Raw genomic sequence first — 22,566 nt, forward strand, 5'->3', positions numbered from 1 at the left:
CCTGCCGCCCCCCGGCAGCGGAGCGTCCCGGCGGGCGGCCGCCCGTCTCCCCACCCCGGGCCCGGCGGGACGGGAGCCGACGACAGCCGACAGGCGGGCGGGGCGGGGCGCACACAAAGAGCCGGCCGGGCCGGGAGCGAGGGGCGCGGGGCAGCTCCCCGCCCGCCGCCCCGAGAGAGGCGGTCCCGCTCACCTGCTTGCCCCTGTAGAAGAGGCGCTGGCGGTCGGGGCTGACGCGGAAGGTCTCCTGGATCTTCTCCCGCAGGCACTCGATCTTGGTCAGCCGGCTCAGGTCGTCGATGGTCTGCGTCTCGGTGCCGTCGATGGTGCGCACCTGGATCCACATGGCTCGTCCGGCCGCGGCGCGGGGAGGCGGGACGCGGCCGCTCCGCCGCTCTCGGGGTGCGCGGCCGCGGCGTGCGAGGCGGGAGGAGAGGGGAGGGGGCCGGGCGCGTCCCCGCTCTTTGTTCGGATCGGCGGGGCAGGGTTTTTAAATCGCGCGGAACGGGCGCGAGGTTCCCCGCCCGCCGGGCCGCCGGCCCCGCTCGGAGGGGACGCGGGGAGGGCGGGACAGCCGAGACGAGCGGCTGCGCGTCGCAATGAGCCGCGCCGCGCCGCCCCGGGTCAGCGCGGGGCTGAGGCGCGGCCGGGCGGGAAGCGCCGCGCCGGGGCTAACGGGCGCCGCCGAGAGCCATCTCCCAACCCCGGGGAGTGTTTACCAGGCGCCGCCGCTCTCACATGGAGGTCACGGCGCCAACGCCGCTCTCGCGAGAGCCGCCGGCCGCGGCCGTAAAGAGACAACAACACCGGGGCGGGGGCGGGGGGCGAGGGAAGCGGGCAGCGCCACGCCCCCTCCCGCTGCGCCCGGGCCGCCGGCCCTCGCGCCGCATTCGGCGCCACGCGCGGCCCCGCCCCGCCCCGCGCGCCACGCCCTCCGCGCGGGCCCCGCCCGCCGGCTGGCGCGAGGCGGCGGGGGGAGGGGTTGGCGCGCTGCGGGGGAGCGACCGTTACGTCTCCATGGCGGTCGCGCGGGACGGCTCGCCGCTCCCTCCTCCGCCCGCCGCGGGGCTCGCCGTCTGCGGCCGAGTCCGGTCCGGGCTCGGCGGCGTTCGAGGGGAGAACCGCGTGTGGGCGAGGAGTAAAACGGGGGGCCGGTAGCACGCGAGCCCCGGGCTTCTGAGAATGTAAAATCTCGACTTGGCCCCGTGCGGCGGTCCCTCCAAAACGCAAATTGAGGCCGGCCGAACCCGTTACGTGACACAGGCGGACGTGTGCGTGGGCCGGGGCAAGAAGCAGCCATCCCCATTTTTACCGCGGATCCGATGTTGGTTCGGCTGCCGTCAAAAAACTTGGTGATTCTACAACTTGACATCAGAAAAATGGATTTCTGCCATCCTGCCGTGGTTTAACCCCAGCAGGCAGCGGCACCTTGCAGAAAAGCCGTGGGCTGAGATTAAGAGAGATTAACAGTTAAAGCAAAAGCTGCGCCCACGGGCAAAGCAAGATCAGAAATGAATTCAGCACCTCCCCTCGGCCCGCAGATAGGTGCTCGCTGCTTCCGGGACTGCGGTTCACGTTAGCATCACTTGGGAAGACAAACGCCATCACTGTGAACGCCTCGTGCCTTTCCTCTCTTATGTCACCCTCATACCTTCCATTGCTGAGCACGGCCACGTGGCACGGAACGCCCTTCTGCTGGCCAGGGCCGGCTCTCCCGTCTGTGCCCCCTCCCGGCGTCTGGGCACCGCCAGCTCTGCAATGGAGACGGTGCGAAACAGAAGGTCGTGACTCTGCAAGCACTGCTCTGAAACAAGGCTATGTTATCAGTGCTGTTTTGGTCACAAATCTGAAAAACAGGAGCTCCTGTGAGGAAAATTAACTATTGCAGCCAAAAACTGCACATATATATACTGGCAAAATGGTTCGATGGAAATGTGTCTGATAGAGAGTTCAGGAAAAGCTGGGAGATGGGTGAATGGTTGCATTTAGGAGTAATTCAGAGCATTTTTTTTGTCTGAGTTTAAGACCGGTAACAAGATTAAAATACAGAATTATTAAATACAGACAGGTCCAGAAGCCCCCTGTGCATTTTTGTGGCTTCTTTGTGGTAGGTGTTGAAAATGTCACTGACGTAGTACTGAGTCAGAGGGAGGAACAGATCATAACCAGTGTTTATTAGAAAGCTTTTTACTAATTACACTTCTTATTTATAGCACATAACTGCATAGTGCACACTGTTTCTCCCTCACAGAGAGCACACATGGGGGTTACCCAGCTGCAGCAGCAGCAGAAAGCCCATCCTTGGCACTCACGAAGTAGCAGAGAATCCTGCCTATTCTCCCAGGTTTCCTGTTCAGTATGTCCCTTGCAGGGCGCTCCTGCAGTAGGTGCACACATGGTGCTGCCCTGCGGTCTCTGTGAACCAGCAGCAGCCACTGCCTCTCAAGATGTGGTGTGGGTTACGCCTCCCATCCCAGGCAGCAGGCTATGCTGAAGGCCTTGTGCAGGCCTAGCACCGACTCAGCATCCTGAGCTTAGAAGTTGCTCCAAACATGCTGTTGGCTCTTGAGAAGTTGCTACCTGCCAGCTTGTACTTTCCCTCTGATCGCCCTGCTGATGTTTGGTGCCATGCACAACCAGAAGTGCCTTTAGAGCCCATTCACACAAACACAGATTTGGTGGCAAAGTATGGTAGTACAGATTCCTATATTTCACTTTTAGGTTTGGGAATTCCCACTGCAGTTCTGAGTGAGTTAACTTGGGCTTGATTTTGGGGGGTATTGAGCATGTGCAAAGGCAGCTGAAACAATTAAAAGTTTCTCAATTATTCTGCTCCTTTCTTTCTTATCCTTGCTAGTCCATTTCCATTTTACAACAACTTTCTTTTTACTTGACACTGCCACAGCAAGTTGCTGAATTGCCCTTTACGCAAATCCAGATTTTCATTTGCTATTTGTGGTTATAACACAGGCTCATACTTAAATGGTATGGGCTCATACTCAAATTGTGAAGTACTCATCATCATTTTAGCTCTTTTGGCCCCAGCCTTCTTGGGCTTCCTGAAACATTCAATTATTGTTTAACTTAGAGGTTAAGAGGTTAAGAATGGTTTAATAGTTATATCCGAAATAAAGATAAATCAAGTTGTCTGCAGATTCATCTTAGACACCATCTGTACACTAAAAAGAAAGGAATCTCAGTATAAATCTATATGTAGAAATTGATCTTTCTGTTGAAGCAAGCACTGAAATGTCTCTCTTCAACAGCAAAAAATCTGAAAGAATTCTGAAATTGAGCATGTTATTCCATACTAGAGAGAATAGCAGCAGTTTGTGCTAGAGAAACTTTATGGAAAGCATGTGATGGACTATTAGAACAGGAAATGTTTTTTTGTAGGGGACAAAAAATGAACAAGGATCCATTTGTTATTACAGTATACAAGGAAATAAATTTTGTGGCAGTGGCTGTAGAGAAAGGCAGATCAGGTTGCTGCCACAGGAGTGACTGAGTAGAAGGAGCACACACAGTTATGAAATGATTGATTGTGCTAGTGGGCTGCTTTATAATATGTGTCCTGTGGCATGGATACTAGGGGGAAAAATGAACAAAAAATAAAAAATACTTGCTTGAGAATCTACCAGTAGATGTGAAAAGAGGCAGTTACTGAGTGTTTAGAGTAACAGAGAGGTGGCTGTTCAGAAAACAACAATGTTCTCTCTGGAGTAAGGGTGGACTGATAAACAAATTATGGTAAAGCAGAAACTGGAAAGCATATGTGGTGGACTGGAGTGTTAGTGGCAGAAGAATGACTAGAATGAGCACAGAACAGAAATAAGTTAGCTCTGAAAGTAATACCTCCTATTTTATAACATTGGCCCACCATGTCAGAGGTGGATATTGTTGGTACAGCAGTAGAGTTTGAACCCTCCTGACAATATTCCATTACATTTTGATGCCATGTGACAGGTGGCAGCAGAGGGGCAGACTGACAGAACAGTGTCTGGTATGGAAGCTAAGGTGTGTCAGTCAATTCCTCCACATGGAAAAAATGGCACTCACTGACATACATCAATACTTGCCAAATGTTTCTAGAGACCAAACAGTTGAAGAGAGCACAATGAGGTGGTGGCAACAGCAACGTTAAAGACAAGCCATATTCTGGATGGACACGCAGATTTTTACAAGCAAGCATGCAAGCTTTTGTTCGTCACTGGTGAAAATATGTAACTAATGGTTGTGACTATATTGAAAAATAGTATTTTGTAGCTGAGAACTTGCTCTATTAAACAGTACTATTGTGCTCTTTGTACCTGTTGTCATTTCCATGGAAATAAATAGGAGACATTACTTTTGGAGTGACCTATGTATATTCTTTGTTTACCCATAGGAGATCATTTATTTGTTTGAATGACTTAATGTATTTAAAATCATGGGAGTAGGCAGAAAAAGCCGTAGAGGTGCTCAACAGACAGACAAATATATATGAGGAAGAATTGGAAAAATGGAAGCGTAAGACAAAGCCAAGGAAGCAGAAAGAAAACAGCAGAGGAGGGAAACACATGCCACTCAGTTTCAAAGAGAAGCTGTGTAAGAAGGAAAAGACAAAGAACATTTTATAGGATTATTTTTCTAACAAACTCTATGCCTGAGAGCCCTTCAACGTTTTATAGGCAATGCAATAACCTGTGTGGATGCTTTGGTACTGTTTTGCTCAGATGTGCCCATCTGTCTTCCAGGGAAGAAGAGTAGAAGTAAATTGAAATTGTGTATCAACTGTACTTAGTAGAAATGTATCACTCAGCTCCAATGACGTCAATGTGACCATTTCAGTGTAAACATGTTGGGAAAGAAATGAGGTCAGTTGACTTAATTAATCTGTTTTAAACTTAATGCAGTGAGAGAATATATTTTGTTGCAGATAATGCATAGGAATGATACCCTATATATAGAACTGACTATTAATTCCATCACATAATAGGAAACAGCAACCTATGAGTAGGAAATCCTAATGTATATACTTTTATTTGATTATTATGGGTAAAGAACACCTAATGTGTTTGTCTCACTGAAAATAATACACCTGCCAGAAGGGCTGGGGCATGAGAAAGTGTGAGTTCTGCAGCAGCTGGAATGGGAGAAGATCCCGATCAAGAGTTCTGGGCATCAGAGCAGTGACTGTTTTGTCCCCATTAAGAAGTAGCAAATGTATACTTTTTATTTACAGTGAGAAAAGACCTTGTCCTTAAAACAGCACAGCTGGGTGCCAATTCTACATCTTTCTTTAATGCCTCATACTTGTTTATGGAGATAGGTCCCTAGAGTTCAGGGAAGTGACATGAGCCATAGATTATACTTTATAGAAGCTATATTACAATTTTATTCAATTTCTGTTGTGAAACAGGTAAGGAGAAATAAACATAAGGATACTAATAATTTTAATAATCTCTGTCTAGAGTAAAGTCAAAGGCTTGTTTCTTCATGTAATTCAGCTATTAGTAGCTGTTAGTTTAAGAACTAATTTATCTCAGTATGTGCTTTTAAAAGCTATATCTTTCATTTTATTAAGATTGTGATCTTTTTTCTTTCAGGTGTCAGGTGTCAGGTGTATTTCATACACCTGAGGGTAACAATGCATAGGATCACAGCCTGTATGTGATTTTGTTTTTTTTCATTAGTTTGAATTGTTTGCAATAGTTTAGGTATTCATATGGTATAGTGCAATATGTAAGCAGCTGATTTTCTTTTGGAAATGCAGTGATTTTATCAAGAATTATTGTATTATAATTGTTATTATAAATTGCTATAAATCCTACATTAACTGAAGTTAGAAATGATGTATTATGTTTTGGTTTAGGTTTTTGTTTATCAACTATTTTGTACCATTTCCAGATCTAATGGTAGTGCAACTTTTACATGCAAATTTCTAACAAGATGCTTATCTTGTGAGCAAAACTATTGTGTTGGATGTAGTATTTATAGTTACGTGGTTTATAGTTATAATATACATAAATATTTCATGTGTGTGATAAAAACAGCCTTCTACAGATATATAAATAAATGATAAATTATTTAATAGCTACCTATGAAATGTAAATGTCAAGTAATGCTGCTGGTGCTTAGTTGGGCAACTGGGAGTTTGGGGGTATTAAAGGTGAACTCTTCATCTTCCATGTCTCCCAACTCTTCTTATGATCATCGAAGATAGAAAATATAAAGTAAACATAGTCAAAAACATTCGTATTTTGTTATCATAGAATCATAGAATCATTAAGGTTGGAAAAGAAGTCTAAGATCAGCTAGTCCAGCCATCCCCCTACCACAAATACTGCCTACTAAGCCATATCTCCAAGTACTACATTTCCTTAAATACCTCTGGGGACGGTGACTCAAACTCCTCCCCAGGCAGCTTATTCCAATGCCTAACCACTCTTTTTGACAATAAATTCTTCGTAATATCCAATCTGAGCCTCCCCTGTTGCAGCTTGAGGCCATTCCTCCCTGTCCTATCGCTAGCTACTTAAGAAAAGAGGCTGACCCCCACCTTACCACAATCTGTTTTCAGGTAGTTGTGGAGAGCAATAAGGTCTCTTCTGAGCTTCCTTTTCTCCAGAGTAAACAATCCCAGCTCCCTCAGCTGCTACACATAAGGCTTCTCTTCCAGACCCCTCATCAGCTTTGTTGCCCTTCTCTGGATACACTCCAGGGCCTCATTATCTTTCTTATAGTGTGGGGGCCAAACCTCAACACAGAGTACTCAAGGTGAGGCCTCACCATAGTGGAATACAAGGAGGTGATCAGCTCTGTGCTCCTGCTGGCTGCAATATTTCTCATACAAGCCAGAATGCCGTTGGCCTTCTTGGGCCATTGCTGGCTCATGTTCAGCTGAGTGTTGATCAACACCCCCAGATGCATTTCTTCTGCAGTCTCTTAGCCACTCTGCTCAAACTCTGTAGTGTTGCCTGCCTAGGATTGTTGAGGTAAAAATGCAGGACCTGGCACTTGGTTTTGTTGAATTTCATCCCTCTGGCCTCAGCCCAGCAATCCAGTCTGTCCAGAGCCCTCTGTAGGGCCTTCCTGCTCCTGGGCAGATCAGCTCTTCCTGCTAGCTTGGTGTCATCTGCAGACTTACTGAGGGTGCACTCAGTGCCCTTGTCTAGGTCGTAAGTGAAGATGATGAACAGAACTGGCCCCAGTACTGACGTCTGTGGGCACCACTGATGACCAGTCACCAGCTGGATTTAACTTCATTCACCACCACTCTTTGGGTCCAGCTGTACAGCCAGTTCTTCACCCAGCAAAGAATGCACCTGTTTAGGCTTTTCTAGACTGCCAGGTTTTCTAGGAGAATACTGTGGCAGACAATGTCAAAGACTTTGCTGAAGTCTAGGAAGACTACATCGTCAGCCTTTCCCTCACCCATCAGGCAAGTCACTCAATCATAGAAAGAGATCAGGTTGGTCAAGCACAACCTGTACTTTATGAACCCATGCTGGCTGGGCCTGATCCCCTACTTGTCCCAAATGTGCTGAAGGTTTTATAACCTTCCCTAGCACTGAAGTAAGGCTGACAGGCCTGTGGTTCTCCAGATCCTTCTTATGGTCCTTCTTATGGATGGCAGCACATTGGCAAGCCTCCAATCATCTGGAACCAGTTGACCAGAAGTGTTGATAGAAGGAAAGTGGCTTGCCAGTCACATCTGTCATCTCCCTCAACACGCTCAGGTGGATCACAATTGGTCCCATGGACCTGTGGCAGTCCAGGTGGAGTAGCAGATATCTAAATGTTTCCACCTGAATCATGGAGGACTTATTCTGCTCTTCATCCTAGGCTTTCTACATAAGGAGGCTGAGTAAGCTGAGTATAATTTATAATAAATCATAGAATCATAGAATCATAGAATCACTAAGGTTGGAAAAGACCCACAGGATCATCCAGTCCAACCATTCAGTCATCACCAATGGTTCTCACTAAACCATGTCCTTCAACACAACATCCAAACATTCCTTGAACACCTCCAGGGTTGGTGACTCCACCACCTCTCTGGGCATCCCATTCCAACGCCCGACCACCCTTTCAAAGAAGTAGTATTTCCTAACATCCAGCCTGAACCTTCCCTGGCGCAGCTTGAATCCATTCCCTCTAGTCCTATCACTAGTCACATGAGAGAAGAGGCCGACCCCCAGCTCACTACAACCTCCCTTCAGGTAGTTATAGAGGGCCATAAGGTCTCCCCTGAGCCTCCTCTTCTCCAGACTGAGCAACCCCAGCTCCTTCAGCTGTTCCTTGTAAGATCTGTGCTCCAGACCCCTCACCAGTTTTGTTGCTCTTCTCTGGACACGCTCCAGGGCCTCAATGTCTTTCTTACAGCGAGGGGCCCAAAACTGGACACAGTAGTCGAGGTGCGGCCTCACCAGTGCTGAGTACAGGTGGACAATTACTTCCCTGTTCCTGCTGGTCACACTATTTCTGATACAAGCCAGGATGCCATTGGCCTTCTTGGCCACCTGGGCACACTGCTGGCTCATGTTCAGTCTAGCATTAATCAACACCCTCAGGTCCATTTCCTCTACACAGTCTTACAGCCCCAAGCCTGTAGCGTTGCCTGGGGTTATTGTGGCCAAAGTGCAGGACCCGGCATTTGGTCTTGTTGAATCTCATTCCATTGGCTTCAGCCCAGCTATCCAGCCTATCCAGATCCCTCTGTAGGGTCTCACTACCCTCAGGCAGATCCACACTTCCAGCCAGCTTGGTGTCATCTGCAAACTTACTGAGGGTGCACTCAATGTGCATCTCATCCGGGTCATCAATAAAGATATTAAACAGGACAGGCCCCAGCACCGACCCCTGGGGAACTCCACTCATAACTGGTCGCCAGCTGACTGTTAGATGACAGGTGTAAAGAAAGCCCTGACAACCTCAGCTTTTTTGTTATCCTCAGAGGTCATGTTCCTCACTCCTCATTATGTGGAGAGATTCATACCTAATTTATGCTATTGTCCTTTATTTCTCTGACTCAGAAGTGGCAGCCCTTGTGAGGGGGCTATATGATTTTTGGGAGGGTTTGAAAGGATGAAACTTTGAGGCTACTTAATTCCTCCTATAGTAATGTTATCACTAGGCACTTGAGGATTTCCCTGTAGAAGACAGAGTGATGTAAACACAGTCTTATCTGAAATCCTATCCAGTCCTCAAAATATTCCTACACTAGGAGGAAACCCAAAAAAGCCTTGGACTCTTTTGGAAGTCTGTATATTTTTTCTCCATGGCCTTCACTTTTTGAGATTCTTTTTCTTACAGTTCTTCTTACGCATTTTCTTCAGTTTTTCTCACTGCAACAAATTGCTTTCCAAAGTATTAAAACAAATACAAAGGAAAAATTATCGGTAGGCTTTTCATGTCGTAGTCCTGAAGTCAGGATAAATAGATTGTCTTATTTCCAAATAATGCTGGAGAGCAGTGCTATTTGAATTTTTAGTTGATGGTCTCATGAGATAACTCAGCCTGGAAAAACAAATAAATAAAAAAGTATAATAGAAATCAATAGATCTTCATGTGACCAAGTGTGAACTTTGCTGTAAGCTATTGTAAAATTACTGTACAAATGGAAATATTTCTATTTCCATCTCAAACTATATGATTCACATTGTTAATTTTTACAGCTCTGCTACACTTTTTTTTGTTTCAGGTGAGAAACTCATTATCTCATGTGATCAGTAGGGTATATGTCACTATGATATCTATTGCAAAAATACAAGATACACAACTTATGCTGTTGGGAGTCAACATACATTAAATACAAAGCAAATAATCTCCCATTAGTCCAGGTAAAATATTAGTGAGATGACCAAGATTTAGTATTAGTCCACTGAAATGGTTACCAGCAATTGCAGTTCAGGCTGTCCACAATTAATATTGATAGATGCACATTTTTCTAATCCCTTTCTTTGATTGGATGCTAATCGTTCCACTCATCCTCTGAGTCTGAAACATTAATGGCTTCAATATGGGCACTGCATCTTGAGTTCATCTTTGAGCATGATATTGATGGCTGCAGTTTCTTCCTTATCCTTGCTAGCAGAAGTAAAATAGATGCTGATGGTTCCTTTTCCTAGGATCTGTGCATGTTTGTTAGCATAGTCTATATATTGCTCTTTTATTTCATAAGACTGCAGGGTATGTGGAAATTTACTATAGGTTATGTTTCACCTATGTTGGATACTTTTGTGATGGCCATAAGTCTGTTGATAGCTAGCAGCATACTATTGACCTGCCTATAGCCTGAGCACCCTAGTATGATTCTGTGCTTGGGTGTTCAAGGCATCTGTTCTCATCTGATTTTTCTAGTTCTTTATCCTGCCTTTTCTTGCAGGCTCATAGATATTTAATCCTACAGAAAATAACAACATGTTAGTTCCAGAAGGCAGCAATTAGTTATAAGACACGTTATAACAGGCAACGCTGCAAAACTAACCAAAAGGTAAAATATACTGGAACAAGTGTAATAATCAGGAATAGACACCTAGGTAAATAATAATAACGCTATGTAACTGCCAAAAATGTTAGGCAATTGTTCACAGTATAAAGTACAAAACAAGCTAAGAAAGATCTTGAGGCAAGCCAATCCAAGACAAATCCAGAAATGTCCTAAGGTTTGAACTGTTAGCTTAACAAGAAGCTTGAGTCCTATTACAAGCAATGACATATTACATTTACTGGCTTTAAACCTGCAACTTGAATATCATTTAAGGCTAAAGCAAGTACATAAAGCACTACATATGAATTGGCACAACATCTGCCGTTGCTGAGAGTAGTGTTGGCATTAGGTGGACCTTCAGGCTTTATATCTGGGGGACCTATGTTTTTGAGGAGGCTCCTCTGCTAGGTACATGGTTTTTTAACCACTCCAATGGCCATGCAAATTAAATTGGGCATTTTTTTTTTTGGTCCAAAATGCAAATGTAGTTGTACTGTATTTCTTAAAGCTTTAACTGTCACAGCATTTATAGCATCCTATTATGCCCACCATATCAAACCATTTAAAATCTGTGAGAAAAAGAAAATTCAGCCTCATTTTGTGTAACAGATGAGTGTTCTGATGTCTGCTTGCACATAAGGTCTCTGTAGTTAATTCCACTTCTTGATTACAATCTTAGATAGATTAAACTTTCTTAGCTGTTATGTGATTTATGTGACTGGGATTCATGTTTGGAGCTACAATAGACAAAGATCTACAAAAACAGAAGAACAGCTGTGGTATAAGATAATATGCGGCCATCCTTGCACAAAATCTTGGATAACCTCTACTTTTGTTCTGCCTGTGAAGCTCTGGGATTTAGCCCAAGTTTATTCTAAATCCTGTCCACAGTGAAAAATAAAGGATTTTATTTCCAGTCAGAATCTAGTTCTTTTCATTGTTGCTTGATGCAGTTATTCTCTGCATGAGTAGACCAACACATTGCATGAGTTTATATTAAATATATGTTGACACAATAGTAGATAAGATATTGCCTTTGTTTGTGTTATAATGACATTGACTTTCTCTTTCCATCTTCAGTTATTTATTTTTTTATAAGTGATCTACTCTGTTAATGAAAGAGCTACATTTCAGGTTCAACATGACTCTATAGCTGAGCTGACTTTGGGGGATCTATTCATTCTTTATGTAAGATAGTTCTATCTGATGAGTTGAAATTCTACAAATGCTTGTGATTTTGTTTGCAGCGTTGGCATTCTGAGCATTTATGTGTCCAGTGTGTCATAAAGCTATTGGCCTTCAGAACACTATGGCAATCATCCTTCATTTCTGCAAGAATAAACATTTTTGAATTTACCATAATGCACACACTTAGGCATTCATTATGTTCAACACACAGACAGTAACACATTCAACGTACCAGATGGTAACTGCAATACATTAAAGCAAGCCCAAAAGGAGAAAGAAGAAAAGAGATTAAATGTTATTGAATATGATAGTAACATTGCAATATTCATTAGAATAATTCTTGACCATTGGTGGACGTTTATGTGAGGAAGACCAGTATTGAGAGGATGTATCTGCGATTAGTGACAGCATCACACAATCATTTCTGTAATTTTTTATGATTTCTTTACTCTGAAATGTTGCTTATTCGTCTGGTATTTAAGGGAATTAATTGATGCTAAAAGGAATTACAAATAATTCTGTAGGATTTATATTAGAAATATAAGATATTAAAAATCTAAGATCATCTAGGATACATTCAGGGGTTTATTACAATTCTGTTTATTCTGTTTATAAACGGAAGACATTTCTGCCATTCAGCAAGACCTGGGGAGGCTGGAGATTTGGGCAGAGAGCATGTTAACAAGAGCTAGTGCAGAGTCCTGCATATGGGGAGGAATAACTGCATGCATCATCAGTACAGGTTAAGGGCTGAGCTGTTGGAAAGGAGCTCTGCAGAGAAGGACCTGCTTGGACAATGGGTTGGCTCAGTCAAGAGTCTGCCCTTGAGGCCAAGAAGACCAGTGTTATCCTGGCAGCCATTAAAAAAGGCATGGCCAGCAGGTTGACAGAGGTGATCCTCCCCCTCTTCTCTACCCCATACTGGTAAGACCATATAGTTCCAGTACTTTGAACTGTGTCCAGTTCAAAAATGACAGGAATCTCTTGGAGTCCAGTAGAGAGGAACAAAGATGATTAGGAACCTGAAATCTCTCCCATATGACAAAAGGCTGAGAGACCTGGTGTAAGATATTATTTTACATCATTGTCTCAAAGTTTGCTGGGGACACAGATGAACAAGTCCAGGCAAGTTTTGGGCCGGGGTTGAGAAATCCTTTGTCTGGAGAACTTTGATGGACAAGTCCTGGGCAAGGATTGTGAAATCCTTTGTCTGAGGAACACAGATGGACAAGGCCAGGGAAAGAAAGGGAAAGAGAGAGAGAGAGAGAGAAAGAGATAAGCTGCAGCTTAATGGCCATGAAGTGGTCTTTTCTGTGGACTTATCTCAAGGATGATGGCCATCTCAGGGGGTACTCACATGACTCTTGCTCAAACGCCCAGGGATGTCACATAGGCAGAAAAAGAAGAAGGATAAGATGGGGACCTACAATCATGAGGTTTAGGTTTTCTGGCAACAGATTCCTCACGAAAAACAAAGGTTTCTGACATGAGAAGCCTCGTGACCTGCCTCTCTCCCTCTGGACTTGCTCTGCGCTCTACCACAATGCTGAAGAAGAACAAAGGTGTCTGCCATCAGATTCCTTACTATGGAATTCCTGCATGCTGACGGACTCTCCTGGGCTAGCTACCTGAGTCCTGCTGCTTCCTCCTGGATTGGCTCTGTGACTTCTTCCTGCTGCCTGCTTGCTGCCCAAGGCTGGCCACGCTGCTGCTCTCCCCCCTGCTGCTTCTGCCTCGGACTTTCGAAACATCATGCAACGGGACCGCTGCTGGATCCTGGTGGTGACTATCCCCGCTTTATGTGATTCTTGCTTCTTTCCTATCTTTTCTATTGCCCTCCTTCCCTTCTCCATCTCTCTGATTAGGATTTATAATAAACTGGTTGGATTAACATTTGAACTGCTGTTTCTTAATCTCATGCCGGGTATACAAATATTAAATGAAACTCATCTCCCTCCTATAAATTGGAGCGAGACACCTGGGACTCTCCAGTCTGGAGAAGAGAAGGCTGAGAAGGGAGCACGTAACTATTTATACTTATCTGAGGTGTAGGAGTCAAGTCGATGGGAGCAGACTCTGGTGGTGAGCAACAATAGAAGAGGGGACAATGGGCAGAAACTGCAACACAGAAAGTTTCTTTCTAACTAGGAGGAATTTCTTAAGAGTCTCCTTATCTGGAGATATTCAAGACTCCCTGGAAGCCTGACCTGCTATAGGGAACCTGCTTTAGCACCGGGTTTGGTGTCTATGATCTCTAGAAGTCCCTTCCAACCCTTACAATTCTGTCACTCTGTGAGTTTATTAGGTAACAGAAATAAACTCCATTAGAAATACAATTCAGAGAGGAAAAACAGACATAAAAATGACTTCAGCTTTACAGTACAGAGAATATGAGTTTATGTTGCACATTATGCACTCAAACAAGACTATGCCTCATGTTATATCGTGGAAATCATTCAATCAGATTTTACCATCTGAGTTAAACACATGATCAGCTGGCTGATCTGACTTATCCTGCATGTCTATCTATTGTTAGCTCTAACTGAAGAAAGGCGTGAACAGTGCTGCCCATTTTAGAGTTAACCTGCTCTTAAAAGTAACATAAATTCTCAACTGCATACTTGAACTGCTACAAGGACTGTTGCTACACTGACCAACCTCTCCTTTTATTATTCTAGACTCATACAACCCGGAATGTTTTCTGTGTTCCTTCATTCTCATTTTTTCTTTGCCAATATTGCCTCCACAGAGTTTTCAATTATGAAGGATTACTTAGTGTGAAGATGATTATGACTGTCAATGGTTGTAGTACATTGTAAGAGCACAGTAATGTCAGAATCAAATACAATTCATTTTAGCATTTTGCCAGTTATACTCTGTGGGGCTTTTGTTGTTACTAAATGTATCTGTTCTACAGTTTTACGTACTCAGAGTTTTTCAGCTAAACTTTTTTACAGGAAAATGAAGTTCATTGCTTTGGGAGAACACCTTGCATTTGCAAATCTGTGGACCACAAGTAAAGATACTTTTTCACTTGTTCTAAGTAAAATTTCCTCTGGAAATTGACAAATGGAACTTGTCTCATGAAGTTACAATGTAGTAATACAGTGATCAGTGAAAAACAGAAATGGAATGATAAGGGAGCCATCCTGTGGAATACTGTGAAGCACACAGACAAGACAAATCAGAACTAAATCTGAGATGTTTCTGTCTTCTCGATTTTGTGATATTGAGTGTTGTCCCTTGTGTCCAAACCTGCATATATTACTAAATGCCAAATTTCTTTATTTCTTCTGTTCATTTTAAATAACTAATTTTCCCAAAAATGTGCAAGGTTTTTAAGGTTAAGATAAGGAGCTGCATTTTCTACAATATAAATTCAGTTGAGTTTCATACACTGAACTCCTTTCTTTTTCAGTTTATACAATGGAAATGAGGTTGGAATATGTTCATTCATCCTTTTAATTTCTATTTTGAAGTAAAGTTTTGTTTTAATTCCTCTGTAGTTTTAGGTGTTTGAAATTTTTACTTACGAGTTTCAAAATTATTCATTAGGGATTTATTTAGAATGTTAGTTATAGATTATTTATGAATGGCTTAAATGGGTTTGTTCACTTTCCAGAGTAAACTGAATAGTCAACTGCATTTCAATGCTTATAGTAGCAGAAGACCTACAGTCTAGAACAGTTTAGATTACAGCTCAAGGAGTAGGGAGAAATTGCCACTCTTTCCTTAGCTTCAAAAAAATATATTAATTGAAAATAAAATGGATATCTTAATTACTGATAACATAGCAATTGTTGATGTTTTCTCTGATGATAATTTTATTTCTTGGTTTTGCTTCTTGCTTTTTGTTTGTTTGTTTGTTTGGGATTGATTTTGGAAGTGTTAGCAAGAAAAATATTTCATGCCTGTGCTGGTCTTCTTTGTTGTGGGAGGAAATATCAACAAATAAGCCTTCTGCATTGATTTCTAGCAGAACTGATAGGCAGTAATCCAAAACCTATCCTAAACTTATTCTGTTTGTAAAGGTCTGTGGGTGATGAAGAATTCAGCCTTCATAATAACATTAAGTTAGATTTCCTGTTAGAAATATATCAGTTCTAAAGATTAATTGTGACGATATGAGCAACTTACTTATAGAATTGAAACAACCTCTAGATGAGAACTTAGAACCAGCTCTCATAGTCTTTTCCAGCATCTAAAGCAAAACTGGGCATGTCTCTCCATCCAGGGACCCAGATTTTATACCATTTTCCCATTCAGTTGTCAGCTATTATGAAGAATCTTTTCCACAAGCTGTGTTTGTTTAATCCATTTGCTAAATTTACCAGCTACCACAGTATGCTTATAGTGTACCCAGAAGAAGAAATGCATTACCAGATTTTCAGCCTTTGAAATCATATTTCACTTAGGCACCAATTTTGAAAATATATTGGTTTCAATACAGCAATTAAAATTGCTTTTGATTTTTTTGTCTACACCTACTCAGGTTTTCTGAGTAAATTGGCTAAAGCCAAATTGCAGGCTTTAGCATTGTATGGTCATGTTTTAAGCAGACTTATTCTCTTGCTGCTGTATTACAGTCTCATTCAAACAGAAGAGGACTGAAGTACAGTATTCATTCTGCAGCTGATCTGGAATGGTGTTCAAGAAACACAGCAGTTACTAGGAGATCTAAGAAATCATAATTCACAGTAGCATTTATGCCTTTCTAGAGTCTGCCTCTTCCAGTATTATCAGGTTCCAAATCAAAAACCTCTCAGTTATTTCTTCTTAGTGCCGATTCCCAGTCCTGACATTCCACCCTTGGTGCTTTACTATTGTAAATGTCTTTTTAAAACGTGTTATTCATTTTAATTATTTAGTCCAAAGTGTAAGTAACATGAAAAGCAGCAATGTTCAACATTCAAACCTAAGGAAACCAGTGACAGTGGTACTATGGTGTTCATCAGTACAGCTGTACTTGTTACCCTTAAATGTAGCTAAGCTTTAAGGTTCCATAGCAGGAGGAGGAGGGTTTGGGGTCATTCTTCTATTAAGGTCAATGGAGCTCACTGCAACTCCAATTGTAACAAAGATTACCTTAGTAACATCTGTATTTTCTTCATGCTATATGTAGAAAGAAGTGGTCCAAACGCTGGGCAACAAGGCTTGGTGTCATAACCACAGAGAAGTACTGAGCTGTATCTTTCAGGGAGCCAGGAACTCACTAAAAAGCGCACCATGCAGCACTGTTGCATATGAGGCCAGAGCTCACATTAGAATCTCTCACCCAATAAACAGCTACAGATTATTAGCTTGCATGATAATTTTTTCCTTCATAATAAGATTATTTTAATATTAGCCATTTTTTTTATAAGCACCTTGGTGCACAGCCAGTGATTTCTTTTGTTTACTAACTGCATATCCCACTATGGTATTATTGGGTGTAACAATGGAATTGCTAGTATATCTAATATATCCATGGATTCTGGCACTGGCAGCTTTTTAGATAAACAGTAGATCTGCTCATTAGCACTAGTACTACAGAACTGCCATCAAAACACTTTGTACTAACTCCGTGCTGGCAGCAGGAGAATTGCTTCTCAAAAGCTTACTTCATCCTTGTTTCTAGAAAATATTATCAGAGTTGTGAAAACACAAAGTAGCTTTTCATATTTATTTAGTAGTTTAGTCTGTGGTCAGAACTGGGTCCTCACTGAGACGTTGCTCAAACAGATTTTGTTTAGACTTCAATTTTAGGTGCAAGATGACAGAAGAACACAACTGATAACAAAGAATGGGATTATAGGTAAGAAAGGACAAGGGTTATAGAATGTTTCTGTGTTTAAACTCCTGTCTTCTGTCGAGCGTTATGCTTCTGAGTTTTGATACTTTTTGCATGATTTAAGGGAAAGCATAGGGAGTAAAAGTCCTGGGCTAAACAACTAGAAACTAAATGTCTATTTTACACAAACCAGGCTTTAAAACTCATCTGATCCCTTTGATTCCCATAGATGTTACACTGCTAGTGAGTAACTTTCAGCAGCCCATGGTAAATTCCTGTCCTTTGAAATTCAGTTTCAAAGTTAACTTTGAATGATGCTGCTAAACTCATGGTATTGCCAGATGGAAGCCGAATGAATACAATGAAGTTATTCTTAGGTTATAAATATAAAAAAAATCATCATCATGAAATTAGAAATTAGAGATGACTAAATTAAACACAAAAGAAGACATAGTCATATTGTCTATTTTCCCATAAAAATACCTAATCCTGTCCTGCCATTAAGTCTGAGGACTGAAGCACAAGGCACACAAACTTCAGTGTGACACCAAATACACCAATGCTTAGGTTTCCAGATGGTTTATAATGAAGACATGATGTGCACTTATTTCTATGTCAGTTCAATCTTATGGTTAAAATTAAAGTCAAATTGTTTCAACATACCTTTATGACTTCTTTAAACCATAGTTTGCCCTTATTTGAGAATGTACTGTTGCTGTGAAGAAATGGCTTGGGGTCAGATCCAGCCAGTTTAAGATGTTGTCCTTTTTCTCAGCTGACAGATTTTTAGACACAGTTAGTGCAGTTAACTCTTCTGTTTATTAGATTTCTAGAAAGAGGAAGGAATTGCATATCGAATCACACTACTCTTCCCATGCTTTTTCTTTTCACATTTTTACCTGACCTCTCTCCATTTTGAATTTTTCAGTACGTTTCTAATTCCATACTGTCACTCTCTCCTCGTCATTTCTCTTTCCCATGCTTCTCTCTCCAGTTTCAATCCACTTTCTAGACTTCCTTGACTCTCTTTTTTTCCATATACTTCTCGCATTCAGTCTCTATAAAACACCTTAGAATGCCTTTACCAACAAACTGACAGCAAAGATATATTCAGGAACGTTTTTATCAGTGTCTGCTGATCAATTCAGGTACTTTCCTTGAGACTAATTAGGCTTGTAGCCCACCACTATGGCAACTTGGGGAGAGTTCTGAACATCTTATTGCTTTCTCTTTGTAAATATTTTTACAGAAAAGCTGTGGAAATGTCATTTTTCCTGCTAGTGCCTAGTGGTATAGCCTTAATGTTGCAGAAAATATCATGTTTTTGGGTACCATCTTCAATATTCAGAAGAGAAATCTGTTTATTACAAGAAGTAATTCATCTGGTAGTCATTTGTACAACATCTGGAATCTAGGTACCATTTTTAGCCAGGTGTATTGGCTCTTACAGATATATCATTAATGGGATTTTTTATATACATTCTGATATTTTAAATAAAATTGTAGCTTATTTTTTATTTTTAAAAAGTGCAGTGGAGGAAATGCTGGCAGAACTAACCAGACTTCAGTGCAGTGGGACATACCTGCTGTTTTTTCTGTTCTTTCAAACATCAAGAACATTATCACAAGAAAAACTACAACACATATAATCAGGAAGAAAGCAGTAGCTTTTAAATTTCCCCGACAGGATATATTACCATTACTTTTTATTTTCCAAATGAACATTTCTTCTCCATACAGAGCTTCCTGCTCTGAAAGAAGTGCATGTTTTATTTTGAGTTTTGCAGAATCTTTCAGTTGTTTTGCCAGTGATTTTATCTCCCCTCAGGCTCAAGCCCACATGCAGTCATAAATGCACTGTGCCTTGGGAGGAAATCAAGACATTTCATTTTATTTGCTTTTATGTGGATCCTCTGTGGCTCTTTTATGTGGTTTGCATAGTTTGCACTGCACACTTTGCTGTGTGGATTAAATATTCTGCCAGTTGTAACACGGGGAAGCTGTCTGAGAGTCATGATATAATGTAATTTAGGTTGGAAGGAACTCCTGGAGATCATCTTGCCAAGCTGCACGCTCAAAGCAGGTTTTCCTTCAGTGTTTGGTCAGACTGCACGTGTCCTTGTCCAGTCAAATGTTAGAAAGCTCACAAAGACTGCTTGAAATTCTACATACGTATCCTTGTGATTTTCAGATTATTTTTGTAATTCACAGACAGAATGGCCCTTGCTACTACTTGTGACTACTGCTTGTTTTCTTTCTGTTGTACACTCTAAGGAAAGCTTGGTTCTGTCCTCTCCACAACCCCTCCAGGTGAAGACTTTTAACCTTCTCATCTCCAGGGTTTTTCTCCCCAGGCCTCACCTGCCCTGGGCATGCACTGCGTCTCCCTCATCTTTGCTCCAGTTTGTACTGGAAAACCCAAAAGTGAAAATTGTATTCCTGATGTGGCCTTGAACATGCTAATAGAGAGAAACCCTTCCTTCCTTTGACATGCTTCCCAGCCTTCTTCAGTCACTCCAGACAGAAGATCTAGGCCTTGTGTCGGTTGGAAATTAGTTCTGCTGTGTGAAGAAAAGCTGAATGTTTTCGGCTTTCTGCTGCTGAGATCTTTTTGGCGGCTTGCTGATGTAAAATCTGGGTAGAAGTTTCCCACTGCATTCCTGCAGACCAGGAGATGGTGCCAGAGACCGTCGGATCTCAGTGTACTCTTGTGGGCCCGCCCACAGCGCCCGCCCACAGCGCCCGCCCACAGCGCCCGCCCACAGCCCCTGCAGTGCGGCGGGAGCGCCGAGGAGCGGAGCTGTGGAGTCCGCCCTGCTGAGCTGCTGCCGGCAGAGGGGCTGTGAGAAGTGCTGCCCAGCAGACGCAAATTGCAGAAGCGTTTAACCTGCTGTGAGTTCTTCGGTTAGACAAACTACGGATGAATGGAAACAAAGACAGGATGACAGTTTTTTTGTAAAATCTCCATTGATGCGGACACTGTAGTTCAAAAATATGTGCTGCATGCATCTGAAATCTATGCTGAATATAGAACGGTGTTCTGTCAACCTCAGTGGGGAACTGTGAGGTTCATGTATTAGTATGTCTCCCTATACTAATGTGTCTGTTGAAATCTAATGCAGCAACAGGACAAGGGGCAAGTGGTAAAAACTGCTACACAGGCAGTGCCATACCGTTATGAGGAGGAACTTCTCTACTGCGAGGGGGACAGAGCCCTGAGACAAGCTGCCCGGGAGGCTGTGGAGTCTCCCTCTCTGTGTATATTTGAGACCCAGCTGGAAGCTTCCCTGTGCAACTTTTTGTAGGGAACCTGCTTTGGCAGGGGGTTGAATGTGATGATCCCCAAGAGGTCCCTTTCAACCCCTATGGTTCTATGATTCTGTGCACTGGTGATGCCATCACGCTGTCCCATCAAAGAAAAAGGGTGACTTCCAACAAGACCAACTAGAGGGCTGGGGACTTCATAGCAGAGTGGAGGAGAGAGAATCGTTGTCTATTCCTTTATTGTATTACTGATTAGAATTAACAGAGTAAATGGAAACGTACATAGTATTTGATAGTGTTCCTTTAGTAGAAAATGGTTAACTTGAATTAATTACAAGTTTTACAAGTTTTAGTACTATTGTAACCGCACTCAAGATAGGTCGTTAGCTTTTGTTCCAACTGTAAAAACATTCATTAGACTAACAATTTCTGATTTTGATATCTAGTTCATAATTCACAGTTGTCCATAATGAAAGTAGTATGTAACACAGTGCATAGAAGGCATATCTTTCAGGCATAGCAATATTGGGTACCAGTCTCATGATTTAATGGACAACAATTGATCCTACGCAGACTTTAATGCAGTGATCCTTTTGCCAATCTTAAACATTTTTCTACTGTGAGTGACCATTTCCTGTCATTGGAATACACAGTCTCCGGATTAATTAGCACATCGATCCTAAGCAGGTATGGTCACCACTTCTTTATACTCCCTTCCCTCCTTCCCCCCCAACTTTTGATTAACTAGCATCAGAATCACATTATTTATATTGAACGATATTCTTTTACAAATTTTATTCTAGCAGGTCACAAATATGGTCAAAGTACCAGAAGCCCATGAAGTTACATATGAAGAACACTTGTATTAAATTATTTTCCATCAAACAGAACCCATTATTTTCTATTAGGCACAGCTTTTGAAGTGCAGAAAAGCAAAACCAATTTATTGATATTAATATTTTAATAATTATATCTGCAAAGTAAAAGTTTAAGAATATCAGCCTCATTTTGAAAGTAAACTGCATAGTAGTGATTATATTTCATATTCAAATGTTAGACACATTGGATAAACATGTGTTTTTTTCCCCCACTGTAAAGTAAGGAGGCTATATTTTTAAAAAGCACTCACTGGCATTAGTTTTGTATTTATGTCTAAATAAAACTAATATATGCTTTCTCCCTTGTCTGTTACTTGTTGGAAGCTGAAAACGTCAGTTGACAGGTTTTGTAAGTGCAAAGTAAGAGTCTGGGAAAGATAAGTATCCATGAAATGTTGATCTGATTTCTCATCACAGAGCTGACTGAATTTATTATTTTCTGAAAAAAAATTGTCAAACAACATTTTGACTTTGTATCTCGAGTCTACAACTTTACAAAACTACCACTGCTGGTATCCAAAAAGGCTTTAAAGTGTTTTAAAAGATCTTGTTTTTAAAGTAGGTGGTTGCAGCATTCTACATTACAACTATACTTTAAGCTTTGACTACAAAACAGAATCAGTATTCACGGAGTTTGAACACATTTTTTGCAGACATCAGCAGAGGTATTTTATCAGTATGCTTCATGCGAGCTTTGTGATGAGTTGTAGCAATTTCATCAGCTGTTGTGACTGAGTAACGTGATATCCTTACCATTGGTAAATACCAGACTGCCAGGTGTTACGGTCTCTGTCAAATTATTGCACCTAATACACAATTTAATTTGTTGTTTGTATAGCATAATAGATTATTTTAAATAACTTAATTCTTGTGTAACATATGTTGTCAATATAGAATTGTAGAAGCGTAGAATCATAGAATCACCAAGACCTCTAAGATCATCCAGTACAACCATTCAACTATCACCAATATTTTCCATTAACTATGTAGGT

The 22,566-nt window shown here is 41.9% G+C and overlaps 2 protein-coding genes across 5 annotated transcripts in view; both read right to left on the reverse strand.

The window, feature by feature from the left end:
• UHRF2 (ubiquitin like with PHD and ring finger domains 2) overlaps window positions 1-828 on the reverse strand; it is a 77,167-nt gene extending 76,339 nt beyond the window's left edge. The window contains exon 1 of the mRNA XM_031606167.2: window positions 194-828. Coding sequence (XP_031462027.1) covers window positions 194-346 — 153 coding nt within the window. The 5' untranslated portion in view covers window positions 347-828. The remainder of the gene's footprint in view (window positions 1-193) is intronic.
• An 8,583-nt stretch (window positions 829-9,411) lies between these two features.
• Window positions 9,412-22,566, reverse strand: part of LOC116237172 (uncharacterized) — a 41,504-nt gene continuing 28,349 nt past the window's right edge. For 3 of the 4 annotated variants that reach the window (XM_090131749.1, XM_031606157.2, XM_090131750.1), the window contains exon 8: window positions 17,760-18,261. In XM_090131749.1, coding sequence (XP_089987875.1) covers window positions 18,238-18,261 — 24 coding nt within the window. In that variant the 3' untranslated portion in view covers window positions 17,760-18,237. Of the gene's footprint in view, window positions 9,502-17,759; window positions 18,262-22,566 lie in introns of those variants that run through there. The other variant, XR_016461893.1, reaches the window with a different exon arrangement.

Source organism: Phasianus colchicus, chromosome Z, assembly GCF_987193195.1.
Source record: "Phasianus colchicus chromosome Z, bPhaCol1.hap1.1, whole genome shotgun sequence".
NCBI classification, from domain to species: domain Eukaryota; kingdom Metazoa; phylum Chordata; class Aves; order Galliformes; family Phasianidae; genus Phasianus; species Phasianus colchicus.